Source organism: Oncorhynchus gorbuscha, linkage group LG18, assembly GCF_021184085.1.
Source record: "Oncorhynchus gorbuscha isolate QuinsamMale2020 ecotype Even-year linkage group LG18, OgorEven_v1.0, whole genome shotgun sequence".
In the NCBI taxonomy this organism is placed as follows: Eukaryota; Metazoa; Chordata; class Actinopteri; order Salmoniformes; family Salmonidae; genus Oncorhynchus; species Oncorhynchus gorbuscha.
The window spans coordinates 32322747-32337345 of NC_060190.1; the positions used below are offsets into that span (position 1 = coordinate 32322747).

Here is a 14599-nt window from a genome sequence, read left to right on the forward strand (position 1 = left end):
CTCTAAGGCGGCACATTTCATTCCCCTCGCTAAACTTCCTTCCGCTAAGGAGACGGCACAAATCATCATCGAGAATGTGTTCAGAATTCATGGCCTCCCGTTAGACGCCGTTTCAGACAGAGGCCCGCAATTCACGTCACAGTTTTGGAGGGAGTTCTGTCGTTTGATTGGTGCGTCCGTCAGTCTCTCTTCCGGGTTTCATCCCCAGTCTAACGGTCAAGCAGAGAGGGCCAATCAGACGATTGGTCGCATACTACGCAGCCTTTCTTTCAGAAACCCTGCGTCTTGGGCAGAACAGCTCCCTGGGCAGAATACGCTCACAACTCGCTTCCTTCGTCTGCTACCGGGTTATCTCCGTTTCAGAGTAGTCTGGGTTACCAGCCTCCTCTGTTCTCATCCCAGCTTGCCGAGTCCAGCGTTCCCTCCGCTCAAGCGTTTGTCCAACGTTGTGAGCGCACCTGGAGGAGGGTGAGGTCTGCACTTTGCCGTTACAGGGCACAGACTGTGAGAGCCGCCAATAAACGCAGGATTAAGAGTCCAAGGTATTGTTGCGGCCAGAGAGTGTGGCTTTCCACTCGCAACCTTCCTCTTACGACAGCTTCTCGTAAGTTGACTCCGCGGTTCATTGGTCCGTTCCGTGTCTCCCAGGTCGTCAATCCTGTCGCTGTGCGACTGCTTCTTCCGCGACATCTTCGTCGCGTCCATCCTGTCTTCCATGTCTCCTGTGTCAAGCCCTTTCTTCGCACCCCCGTTCGTCTTCCCTCCCCCTCCCGTCCTTGTCGAGAGCGCACCTATTTACAAGGTACGTAGGATCATGGACATGCGTTCTCGGGGGACGGGGTCACCAATATTTAGTGGATTGGGAGGGTTACGGTCCTGAGGAGAGGAGTTGGGTTCCGTCTCGGGACGTGCTGGACCGTTCACCTATTGATGATTTCCTCCGTTGCCGCCAGGATTCCTCCTCGAGTGCGCCAGGAGGCGCTCGGTGAGTGGGGGGGTACTGTCATGTTTTATCTTAGATTGTCTTGTCATTTTGCTTTTCCCTCTGTTCATTTTCCCCCTGCTGGTCTTTTTAGGTTCGTTCCCTTTTTTCTCTCTCCCTTCCTCTCTCTCTTCTCTCTATCGTTCCGTTCCTGCTCCCAGCTGTTCCTATTCCCCTAATCAATCATTTAGTCTTCCCACACCTGTTCCCGATCCTTTTCCCTGATTAGAGTCCCTATTTCTCTCCTTGTTTTCCGTTCCTGCCCTGTCGGATCCTTGTCTATTGTTCACCGTGCTGTGTCTATGTATCGCCCTGTCGTGTCGTGTTTCCCTCAGATGCTGCGTGGTGAGCAGGTGTCTGAGTCTGCTACGTTCAAGTGCCTTCCCGAGGCAACCTGCAGTTCTTGATCAAGTCTCCAGTCTGTTCTCGTCATTACGAGTAGAATTATGCCTTTTGATTGTAAAGTTACTTTACTGGATTAAAGACTCTGTTTTCGCCAAGTCGCTTTTGGGTCCTCATTCACCTGCATAACAAGTATTTATCCTGCTTCTGGTTACTTACTCCTGTTTACATGTACAGTATATATTACCATGAGTATGTACAGTGGGGCAAAAACGTATTTAGTCAGCCACCAATTGTGCAAGTTCTCCCACTTAAAAAGATGAGAGGCCTGTAATGTTCATCATAGGTACACTTCAACTATGACAGACAAAATTAGAAAAATGACATTGTAGGAACTTTAATGAATTTATTTGCAAATTATGGTGGAAAATAAGTATTTGGTCACCTACAAACAAGCACGATTTCTGGCTTTCACAGACCTGTAACTTCTTCTTTAAGAGGCTCCTATGTCCTCCACTCGTTACCTGTATTAATGGCACCTCTTTGAACTTGTTATCAATATAAATACACCTGTCCACAACCTCAAACAGTCACACTCCAAACTCCACTATGGCCAAGACCAAAGAGCTGTCAAAGGACACCAGAAACAAAATTGTAGACCTGCACCAGGCTGGGAAGACTGAATCTGCAATAGGTAAGCAGCTTGGTTTGAAGAAATCAACTGTGGGAGCAATTATTAGGAAATGGAAGACATACAAGACCACTGATAATCTCCCACGATCTGGGGCTCCATGCAAGATCTCACACCGTGGGGTCAAAATGATCACAAGAACGGTGAGCAAAAATCCCAGAACCACACGGGGGGACCTAGTGAATGACCTGCAGAGAGCTGGGACCAAAGTAACAAAGCCTACCATCAGTAACACACTATGCCACCAGGGACTCAAATCCTGCAGTGCCAGACGTGTTCCCCTGCTTAAGCCAGTACATGTCCAGGCCCATCTGAAGTTTGCTAGAGAGCATTTAGATGATCCAGAAGAAGATTGGGAGAATGTCATATGGTCAGATGAAACCAAAATAGAACATTTTGGTAAAAACTCAACTCGTCGTGTTTGGATGACAAAGAATGCTGAGTTTCATCCAAAGACCACCATACCTACTGTGAAGCATGGGGGTGGAAACATCATGCTTTGGGGCTGTTTTTCTGCAAAGGGACCAGGACGACTGATCCGTGTAAAGGAAAGAATGATATCGTGATATCGGGCCATGTATCGTGAGATTTTGAGTGAAAACCTCCTTCCATCAGCAAGGGCATTGAATATGAAACGTGGCTGGGTCTTTCAGCATGACAATGATCCCAAACACACCGCCCGGGCAACGAATGAGTGGCTTCGTAAGAAGCTTTTCAAGGTCCTGGAGTGGCCTATCCAGTCTCCAGTTCTCAACTCCATAGAAAATCTTTGGAGGGATTTGAAAGTCTGTGTTGCCCAGCAACAGCCCCAAAACATCACTGCTCTAGAGGAGATCTGCATGGAGGAATGGACCAAAATACCAGCAACAGTGTGTGAAAACCTTGTGAAGACTTACAGAAATCATGTGACCTTTGTCATTGCCAACAAGGGGTATATAACAAAGTATTGAGAAACTTTTGTTATTGACCAAATACTTATTTTCCAACATAATTTGCAAATAAATAAATTAAAAATCTTACAACGTGATTTTCTGGATTTTATTTCTCATTTTGTCTGTCATAGTTGAAGTGTACCTATAATGAAAATTACAGGCCTCTGTCATATTTTTAAGTGGGAGAACTTGCACAATTGGTGGCTGACAAAATACTTTTTGCCCCACTGTATATTACCGTAAGTTTTTATATATTCCTGCAACCAGTCACTTTTCAGCTGTTTTCCCATGCATATCCTACTACCAGTCACTTTATGTGTAAACCCACCTAAACCACATCAGTACCCCTGCACATTGAATAAGGTACTGGCACTGACCTGAAAAAAACATTTTTATTTTATTACATTTTCTATTGTCTATATTATTATCACTGCATTGTTGGAAAAAAGCTATCCATGTAAGAATTCACTGCACTGTTTTACACCTGTTTTTTCAATGACGGTAGGCCATCATTGTAAATAAGAATTTGTTTATAACTGACTTGCCTCGCTTAAATGAATAAATGGTTAAATTAAAATAAAAAAAATGATCGGTCACATACCCGTGTTTAGCAGATGTTATTGCTGGTGTAGGGAAATGCTTGTGTTTCTAACTCCAGCAGTGAGGTAATTTCTAAAGCTTGGTCGCAAATGGGTCTTCCAAATGGACAATTACCCCAAGCATACTTCCAAAGTTGAGGCAAAATGGCTTAAGGACAACAAAGTCAAGGTATTGGCATAGCCATCACAAAGCCCTGAACTCAATCCTGTTGAAAATTTGTGGGCAGAACTGAAAAAGCGTGTGCGAGCAAGGAGGCCTACAAACCTGACTCCATTACACCAGCTATGAAATATGGGCCAAAATTCACCCAACTTATTGTGGGAAGCTTGTGGAAGGCTAACCAAAATGTTTGACCCAAGTTAAACAATTTAAAGGCAATGCTACCAAATACTAATGGAGTGTATGTAAACTTCTGAGCCACTGGGAATGTGATGAAAGAAATAAAAGCTGAAATAAATAATTCTCTCTACTATTATTCTGACATTTCACATTCTTAAAATAAAGTGGTGATCCTAACTGACCTAAGACAGGGAATTTTTACTATGATTAAATGTTAGGAATTGTGATAAACTGAGTTTAAATGTATTTGGCCAAGGTATATGTAAACTTCCGACTTCAACTGTTCATATGCGATGAGTAATGCAAAATATGTAAAAAAATAAAAAATAATAAAAAAATTGACCAGTGTTCAATTATTAAAGTCAGTCTCTCGGTCCCAGCTTTGATGCTCCTGTACTGACCTCGCCTTCAGGATAATAGCGGGGTAAACAGGCAGTGGCTCGGGTCTTTGTTGTCCTTGATGACCTTTCTGGCCTTCCTGTAATATCGAGTGCTGTAGGTGTCCTGGAGGGCAGGTAGTTTGCCCCCGGTGATGCGTTGGGCACACCGCGCCACCCTCTGGAGAGCTCAGCGGTTGCAGGTGGTGCAGTTGCCATACCAGGTGGTGATACAGCCCGACAGGATACTTTCAATTGTGCATCTGTAGAAGTTTGTGAGGGATTTAGGTGACAAGCCAAACTTCTTCAGCCTCCTGATGTTGAACAGGCGCTGTTGCGCCTTTTTCACCACACTGTCTGTGTGGGTGGACCATTTCAGTTTGTCAGTGACGTATGCCGAGGAACTTGAAGCTTTCCACCTTCTCCACTTCGGTCCCGTTGATGTGGATAGGGGGGTGCTCCCTCTGCCGTTTCCTGAAGTCCACAATTAGCTTTTTTGTTTTGTTGACATTGAGTGAGAGGTTATTTTCTGGCACCACACACCCAGGGCCCTCACCTCCTTCTTGTAGGCTCTCGTCATTTTTGGTAATCAGGCCTACTACTGTTGTGTCGTATACAAACTTGATGATTGAGTTGGAAGCGTGCGTGGCCACGCAGTCATGGATGAACAGGGAGTACAGGAAGGGGCTGAGCACGCACCCTTGTGGGGCCCCAGTGTTGAGGAACAGCGAAGTGGAGGTGTTGTTTCCTACCTTCACCACCTGGTAGCGGCCCATCAGGAAGTTAGGTTGTCCGGAAGCAAGACGTCGGTATCTGCGACTTGGCTGGTTTGCCTTTTGTAGTTCATGATTGTCTGTAGACCCTGCCACATACGTCTCGTGTCTGAGCCGTTGAATTGCTACTCCACTTTGTCTCTATACTGACGTTTTGCCTGTTTGATTGCATTACGGAGGGAATAACTGCAGTGTTTGTATTCAGCCATATTCCCAGACACCTTTCCGTGGTTAGATGCGATGGTTGGCGCTTAGAATCCTGTGCACGTGGTGAATAAAACTCTAAACATGACCCTTAGCTTACAAAAGAGTCTAATATATCTTCCTACAGTATATTTTAACAGTACATTTATATATTTCCTATTGGGCAAAGACCCCCACCTCCTTCTCTTGCTAATACACTTCCTTGGCTGTAATCCATTCCCGATCTGAATGATACTGTACTTGTCCAAACATGGACTTCTCGTTGAATGGGGTCAAAGTCAACAGTTAGTGTCGTTGATGAAACACGCGGCATCTCTCAGGTACACCCCATGGCAGTCTAATCTCTGAACTGCAGAACAGGGTTAAACCGGATCATCCAACTACCAGCATGCGGCACAAACAACATTCTGTCAGTTTGACAGTGGAACCTCCAGGAGGTCTGACTTTTATAGGTTAAATCAACCCTGTTTAAACTCTGAGCAATTGTTTTGGATCCAGTACCGTGAAATATAATTTGAAAGCTACAGCCCTAGTCTTTTTGTAAATGAAACTCAAATCTTTCTGCTCGCAATTATCCAAATTTAGCCCCCCGCTGCCTCCACATAAAGGCCATAAATCCCATATGCAATGTCGCTAAATTCACCAAAAGTGTAAACATTTCGTTTGCATTGAAAGGGTACACATTGGTGGTCATTGTAAAGCAATGCATTTCCTTCTCCAACTTGTATGCATCCTCCACGTGCACCGTTGATCTAACACAGATGTCTACAATAAGAAAAGTACATGGGAAAAGAGGTTTGAAGTTTCCTTACCGTTTGTCTTTTTTGAGATAATTTGAAAGCCCTGATTGCTTGAGTGATTTTAAGATGTCAGGCTTGAAAATCTGAGTAGCCATTATGGAACAATGTCTCACTACCCAAACCAGACACAACTGGTTTCAATCTGCCAAGAGACGTCATGTGATCTCCTGTTGCTATCTCGTGGACGAACTGGGAATCAGACAGAAGATATATTTACATCAATAAATAGGTAGAGACTTCAGCTTTCTCCTCATGTCATTCCTGCAATATGAAAAACAACTTTGCACAAGCCCTGCACTTTTAAAATGGCTGTGTTCCTATGGGAATTTGTGCATGCGTCACCATTAGGTCATATGTGTTTGTAGGACTTTTGAAACCGACATGTACTTTATGAAGTTAGTATACAATAGTATGTGTGGTTTAGAAAATGCTGCCAGAAGGCGTCAGAGTTTAACAGGTTAAAGTCCATAATGCATTCAGCCACGTTGACAGTTTAGTGGCTATCTATAAATTCTGTGGGGACAACATGGGCTTTAATGATTAATGGAGCTGTGACATACCATGCGTTACCGGGAGAAGGCAGGTCCCCTCGATCAGCAATTCAAATCCGATACTGTTGTGTTTTTAACGTGTCTACGTTTTCACTGTAATCCTTTCTCCATGACATAGACTGTGAAACAGAGATTATGATAATCTGTTGGTCTCAGTAAAATACAGGATTTGATAGACAATAGTCAACGACGATAGATATTTAGTGTACAAAATCAGATATGCCTCTTACTCAAGTTCATATGGTCCAAGCTGCTCTGCAGAATTAAAGTTTTAGAAAAGTTAACATGCCCCTGCAGGTCTGCACCAAACTTTTACAAAAAAGAGTTCAGCTGAGGAATCGGTAGCATAAATCAGTAATGAGTTCACAAACCTTCCGTTTGAGGACTGGGCTAGTAATGTCTTTATTAGGATTGTGCTTGAGGCGTGTGGTGCTTAATATGTATAGGTGTTATAGCCTGGATGCCTGCACAGGGAACCCTTGTGTGGGCAGGGTCCTCTGTGGCGCCACCTTCACACAACCCCCTGCCAGCCCTCACCCAGTGTCCTGGCTCACGTGAGAGGAGAGGTAGGGAGAGGAGGGTCGCTCAGCCAACCAATGGAATTTCGTTTTTTTAACTGTCATCACCCAGTAAATATATATCAGCAAGAACACTGCAAGAACACAGCAAGAACTGCGGAGTATAGGCTGACATCGCTGATAAGTGCAGATATGAAGTTATCGTTCTCAGTACATGCCTTATTGGAATGCTGCTAGGCCTATCATCCAGGAGCGTCAGATCAGTCAGGAAATGTGCTGCAGCGCTCGTACATTTGCATATCACAGATCAAAGTGAGAAGGGATCAGTGTGTTACATATCATCCCATCATCATCTTCACGTCCTTTTTTTCCTCCGCCACCACCATCGCCATCACTCCCTTAATTGCCAAGCAGAAGCCCTGTGGAGTCCAGCTCAAGATTTCACATGTCAAAATTACAGTAATGGGTCATGTGTTTGTAGAGTGAAAGGTAGTGGTTGTGGTTGAAGTGTTGTGGAAATTAGAACCAAAAGGAAGAGAGACTGTAGATTCTTAAATCAGCTAGATTAAATTTGCTTTATTTGCAAAAATGGAGCAGTTGACAATCACTCAATGGTTCAGAGTTAAGGGCCCAACGAACAGAGTTGGATCTCAGCTTTAATAGAAAAGTACTACGTCTGTCTATGTGGATGTTAGCAGATGTGTGTGAACAGGGGCGGGGAACAGTGTGTAAAAGGTGATTAGTTTGTCTGTGCAGATTAAGATGGCACAAGGGCTCAACAGTCTAACTGCATTTGCCACAGCTCACACTATAATGTTTCCACACAGCTGAGTTCCTGCAGATAGTAAAAACACAGGATGTGTCACATGCTGCGATCTTAGCTATACGTCAAGTCTTATAACTAAGTCAAACAAAGACAAGTTTGTATCAGGTTAGAAAAAAACACTAGGATGTAACAAAAGACAATTCTCTAAGTAAAAACAGCATAGCATGTCTAATTTGTTATTTTTCCCCCCCACAGAAGTAACTAATTCAATCATGCAGTGAGATTAGTCATGTGCTCTGTGTGTACAGACATAGTTGCGCGTTTGGCAATTTCGAGATGGAAATCATCTCGCTGACAAGGTGATAAAACGCAGTACGTCTCTCTAATCCGTCCCATGAATTGAATGTACTATATAGAGTGACAATGCTCCTATGGAACCTACAAACATAGAAATAAGAACGTATAGAAAAAGCGTCTCCACTCAAGTCAATGATGGCATATTGGGTGGACTGGCAGCCATTTAATGTGTTTCCATGCGAGAAAGTAAAAGCAGGAAGTGTACCCTTCAACCTGTGCTGTGATTTGTTGAGTCAACTCAGCTGACATTACAAAAAATACATTCCATTGCTTACGCTACATCAGTTGGCATCATTTGAATGAACATTCTACATTACCATGGCAATACAGCATCAGTTGATAGAACATTCCAAAATACCATGGAAATTATTGCATCACAATACCAGGCAGTCATTGCGAGTGTACACATGAGTTTAACAGTCAATTGCCAGGGTTAGAGCTTCCACGCCTGTTCTAATTCCTTTGTATTTATATGCCTACAAATACGTATTTTCAAATCAAATGTTATTAGTCAACACGTGACAACCTTACAGTGAAATGCTTACTTACGAGCCCCTAACCAACAACTTTGGTGATATGTAAATGACAACTCCATTGTGTCCTCCTCCCAGAGCGCTAAGAACCTTGGCGTGATCCTGGACAACAAACTGTCGTTCTCAACTAACATCAAGGCGGTGGCCCGTTCCTGTAGGTTCATGCTCTACAACATCCGCAGAGTACGACCCTGCCTCACACAGGAAGCGGCGCAGGTCCTAATCCAGGCACTTGTCATCTCCCGTCTGGATTACTGCAACTCGCTGTTGGCTGGGCTCCCTGCCTGTGCCATTAAACCCCTACAACTCATCCAGAACGCCGCAGCCCGTCTAGTGTTCAACCTTCCCAAGTTCTCTCACGTCACCCCGCTCCTCCGCTCTCTCCACTGGCTTCCAGTTGAAGCTCGCATCCGCTACAAGACCATGGTGCTTGCCTACGGAGCTGTGAGGGGAACGGCACCTCAGTACCTCCAGGCTCTGATCAGGCCCTACACCCAAATAAGGGCACTGCGTTCATCCACCTCTGGCCTGCTCGCCTCCCTACCACTGAGGAAGTACAGTTCCCGCTCAGCTCAGTCAAAACTGTTCGCTGCTCTGGCTCCCCAATGGTGGAACAAACTCCCTCACGATGCCAGGACAGCGGAGTCAATCACCACCTTCCGGAGACACCTGAAACCCCACCTCTTTAAGGAATACCTAGGATAGGATAAAGTAATCCTTCTCACCCCCCCCCCCCCCTTAAAATATTTAGATGCACTATTGTAAAGTGGTTGTTCCACTGGATGTCATAAGGTGAATGCACCAATTTGTAAGTCGCTCTGGATAAGAGCGTCTGCTAAATGACTTAAATGTAAATGTAAATGGCTACAAGAAATACAGATGAAAACTCTAGGTAGGTAGTGTGGTCTACAGTTCATCATGAGCAATAGCTCGAGACTTCCTTAGATATCGTGCAATTAAAATACTTTTGCCATTAAAATACTGCAAATCGGTCTCTCGCGCTAGGGTGTGTTTTGCATTAAAGCTGTGGTAGTGGCACATGTAGGCTGCATCTCAAATGGCATCCTTTTCCCTGTACAATGCACTACTTTTGACCAGGGCCCATAGTGCACTACTTTTGACCAGGACCCATAGTGCACTACTTTTGACCAGGGCCCATAGTGCACTACTTTTTAGCACTGCCCTATGCAGGGAATAGGATGCCGAAGACCTCAGACATTTGATGTTGAGGTGTAGTTGTGTGAACCTTGAATGGGTAAATGTAACTTTAGGCCTGCTCTTTGTGAATTTTTGACCCCACAGATGACCACACTCGAGTCAGGCTGCAACTGCTGGATGGAGACCCCCACTCAGACTACATCAACGCCAACTACATAGACGTAAGTATGGGGCGGCGGATGTGAAGGGGAATGGAATTTTTATCTGATTGCTTTTGAATTTGACTTAATACAAGGTCTCATTTAACCTTCTGACACCATGTATTAGTAAGGAGATGAGACAGCATTTCACTTCATGACATCTTTACTAAGATAAAATCAAATATTGCATAGAGCATTATGGGTGCTGTAGTACATCACGCTACAAACATTACTATTATGAATGGTCAGTGAAGACTGATTTTGCAAGGATGGACTCAAAATATGACACACCATCGTCACACAAACGGAGATTATATATACAGTAGAAAGCATATACGCTTTTTACGAGGCAATGTGCCTGTAACATTGACATATCTGCTGCAAACACAGCGTACTGCATCTGAGCATGCATTTGCTCATCTTCGGATGAAAGAATTCTGCATTGACATAACTACCATAACGACAGTGTAGATATGATTGTCTCTATTATGCTGTGGGGACTGGGAATGCCCTGTACTCCGAGAAGCAGCATCAGGACAAGTCGGCATTATAGCTGTGTGTATAATCATATCATCGAACCCCATTTCCTCTAATAAAACAATTACTGGGTCGATGTGCCAAGATCCGCTGGTAAAATGTATTGTTATACCCAGCTCTAGGAGCCTCAACTGTGTTGATTTTTTTATTTATCTCATAGCGGTTGTAATAGTAATGAATTTGTAGAATTGGTTTCACACACACATTCCCACTTGATATGGTGAAATGGCAATGTCCTATTAAGGATATGAAATGTATATACTGTATTCATTTGAACTAAGCATTCTGTCTCGATGGAACAATATGATAGAATTTCCATTTTGGCAGATAGGAAAAATAAGGTTCTCGGATTTGATTTGATCTGATTTGAAAGGACCTTGAGCTGTTACAGTACGCCTGGGGGTTTTCTTTTTTCTCTTCTTCTTCTCACAGGGGTATCATAGACCAAGACATTACATCGCTACACAAGGTAATTAAATTGGATGGTTGGCTGGTAAGACGCAAGACACCTGGAAAAGTATCCCCAGACATGGGGGAGGCAATTACTCAGATGTAAAAAAATATATATATATATATAATAATAATACTCTTAAAGCCAATGACAAAAATGTAACACCCCATTCCTTTTGTTCCATAACAAACTGGGGCTTATCTTAAACTGATCCTGGGCATGGTTGTGATTTGGATAAGTCGCTCTCCTTCTGGGATAAGATAAAGGGCGCGTTCCTCTGCTCAGACATTGCTAACGCCTGGATAGGTATTTTAAGTATCGGGCTAACCACGTTTTAGAAATCTGTCAGTCAATGACACAGTTGATGACATGGCACACAACGATTGGTTGATGCATGCAACGTCTGAGCAGGGGAGCGCGACCAAATAATGATGAGACAGTGATTGCTGAATATTATTTGGGAAGTGTAACTGCACTGGGAGGTCAATGGGCGCTCTGGTCAAAAGTAATGCACTATATCGGGGATACAATGTGCCATTTCCGGGGATAGGGTATCATTTTAGAAGAGGCCCGAATGACACGATTTTAATATTATGCAGGGAAGAACGACTGCCCCCTCTCGTTGACTCCACAGAAGTTCAAAGCCGACCACGGTACTGCAGGCATTGTTAGCAAAAAACAGGATCCCCAATTGTGAATGGAAAATGTGCGATCTTTGTGGTCAATCTTCATGTAAAAAAAGTATAATTCAACGACAATCATGGTACCAGTATTTGCTTCTAATACACCAGATGTGTGTTCTTGAACCGATTATTTTAAGTTATAAGTTATAAATTATAAAGATTATTTAGTTGCTAATGGCATCCTGCAGTACCCCAGTTGGCCTTCAACTTGAGTTACTCAATGAGATGGGGCAACACTGAGCTAACCTGCAATGTCACTTCCTGGAGCAGCTCAAACTGTGTATGTTATGTCACCACGAGTCTCCATCTTTACTGACTTAATTTGGCTTCAATTCGGTGCTTCTTAATCCTGGTCCTATGGACCCAAAGGGGTGCAAATTTTTTGTTTTTGCCCTAGCTCTTCACACCTGATTCCAATTGTCAACTCATCATATTTGATCATTTGAATCGGGTGTGTAGTGCTAAGGCAAAAACTAAAAATGTGTACCCCTTTGGGTCCCTAGGATTAAGAAACACTTCACATAGGAATGAATGTGAGTCTTCACATAGAAATGAATGGTACAGGTGATCAATGGCTTTGCCTACTCATATATACAGTCATTGCTCCTATGTGTACTTCCTGGTTCCTGTTATGACATTATCTCTGTCCAATCCTTCTTGATCTCATCCTTGCTCTCCTTCTCTCCTTCCAGGCCCCATGCAGGAGACAGTGAGAGATTTCTGGAGAATGATCTGGCAGGAGAATTCCGGCAGTATTGTCATGGTTACCAACCTGGTGGAAGTGGGCAGGGTGAGTTCATCAAAGAGGATTTGAAAGGTGTTAGAGCAAGCGGCTAAGTTCTTATACTGAATGGATTTCCGTGCTGTTTCTTTCCCCGCTGCAAAAGCCAGTTGTTTAATAGATCAGGGTGTGTCAATCATAGTTCATTTTCCCCTTCCCTACACCTCATACCCTTACTGTTCACAACAAATATATGAACAAATCAACATCAAATATGTGACGACAAAATTGAATTCAATGCCATTAAATCATGCCTCTTTGTATGTCTTATATGCTATCAACTCCTCTGATTGGTCCTTTAATGTTATGTTTAATAATATTATTTCTGTCCATTTCAGGGACCCCTTTTGGCTCAACAGCACCTCCAGAGGCAAAAGTCCCATATAGCCTCTGTAAGAGACAATGCACTGACCATATATGTTTCTCTGCCCAGGTGAAGTGTGTGAGGTACTGGCCTGACGAGACCGAAGTGTACGGAGATGTCAAGGTGACACTGATCGAGACAGAGCCACTGGCCGAGTATGTCATCCGCACCTTCACAGTACAGAAGGTACACAGACTAAGTCAATAGCCAGGCTTGCTTGTTTAGCTTTCATTCACTCCAATTTGCCGGATTAACATTGTGGTTGACAGCAAGGTGAAGCTATGTTGTCCAACTGGGAAATTAGAGTATAATTGAACACTGGTAATCAGTGAGGATTTGCATTGAAAGAAGCACAATACAGTTGGGATGCAGGATTCCGTATGTGACGCTATTGTTCTGTTAGCTCCCTTTAAAAGGGAAATATCAGAGGAACAGTCACGAAACTAGCAAGCATTGATAGGCTTGAAATGCATCTTTCTGTGACTCTGTGAAAGCCGCTTAGGCAGACAACACGAGCTAGTAGTCAACTAATTTTGCAATGCTTTAATCCATCTGTTTTGCAAGAAAGCTAAAGTTCCTTTTAACCTGCTCACACTCTTCATTTGAAAGGGAAACGGGACATTGTCATTACAAAACGCCACCATCACACCACAACCTTAATTCCTGTGCCTTAAAAAGCAGTGCACTGTGATGGCCGGGAATCACGCTTCGGATGCGTATGCGTTCAAATGGAGCGTATTAAATGGTTTTAATTGCAGAAAATAATGAGTTCTGAAATTATGAAAAGCATTATTAATGATGAGTCCAAGGGGATTATTTTACTGCACCACGCAGATAGATAGATCTTTAGGGCCGCACACACACACTCTCACTTTAATCCATTGAGAATATGTTAAACCAGAGCCCACTGGTTTGGCAAGCTTAGACACAGTTTACCCCCGCTTTACACTGTTACACTCCAATGCACTATTAAAGGTGGTATGTGTCCATACACTCCAAACAGTGAAGGTATTTTAACTGCGGTATTAAACTGTTATGTGGGTTTTGCTGGCATATCAAAGCTGGCAGGCAGGGATTAAACAGCTCACCAACCCGAATGGCAATTAATCGCTTAGCATTAGCACAGGGAGTGGAGGTGTGAAGCCTGTGATTATTATTACTACTGAAGTACAGCGCTCTACTGTTCTGTAAATGGCGTTATTCCAGTTTCCGCACATCCACTCCCTTTATGTGCTGCTGCCTTCGCTGATATCCTTATTGGAGTGGGTTTTTAGTATCATGCCACGTGCCTTTAAGAGTGAGAACCAGTTTCTTTCTACTCTGCCAAGTTCACGTTGCCATAGTAAACATAAGCTAGGCCCTACCTACCTTCTTTCCCAATCTGTGATTTACTGCATTTTGTGGCTTTGTTGTTTCCCATCTTAGCTGTTTACCCCATATTGATTTCGGAATGTAATTTGAACATCGAAGGAAAGGAAATCAATAGGCCTCCAGTTATCAAATCACCTTTTCTTTTGTTCCCCTCAATACTTGCCTGTATGCTCAAGTCCTCATAATGTATTTTCTTAAAAGAAACAAATCGATAGCTACTGTATATTCAGTTGTTGAGCCGGAATGGGAGCCCGTCAGATCTTCAGTATCCAGGAAGTCTCTATTTTGT

At 43.5% G+C, this 14599-nt stretch overlaps 1 protein-coding gene across 15 annotated transcripts in view; it reads left to right on the plus strand.

The window, feature by feature from the left end:
* Positions 1-14599, plus strand: part of ptprt (protein tyrosine phosphatase receptor type T) — a 415083-nt gene that overhangs the window by 381850 nt on the left and 18634 nt on the right. For 11 of the 15 annotated variants that reach the window (XM_046310949.1, XM_046310947.1, XM_046310956.1 and 8 more), the window contains 4 exons: positions 10059-10144; positions 11093-11129; positions 12487-12584; positions 13009-13125. In XM_046310949.1, the coding sequence (XP_046166905.1) occupies positions 10059-10144; positions 11093-11129; positions 12487-12584; positions 13009-13125 (338 nt within the window). The remainder of the gene's footprint in view (positions 1-10058; positions 10145-11092; positions 11130-12486; positions 12585-13008; positions 13126-14599) is intronic. The other 4 variants (XM_046310952.1, XM_046310954.1, XM_046310964.1 and 1 more) reach the window with 1 other exon arrangement.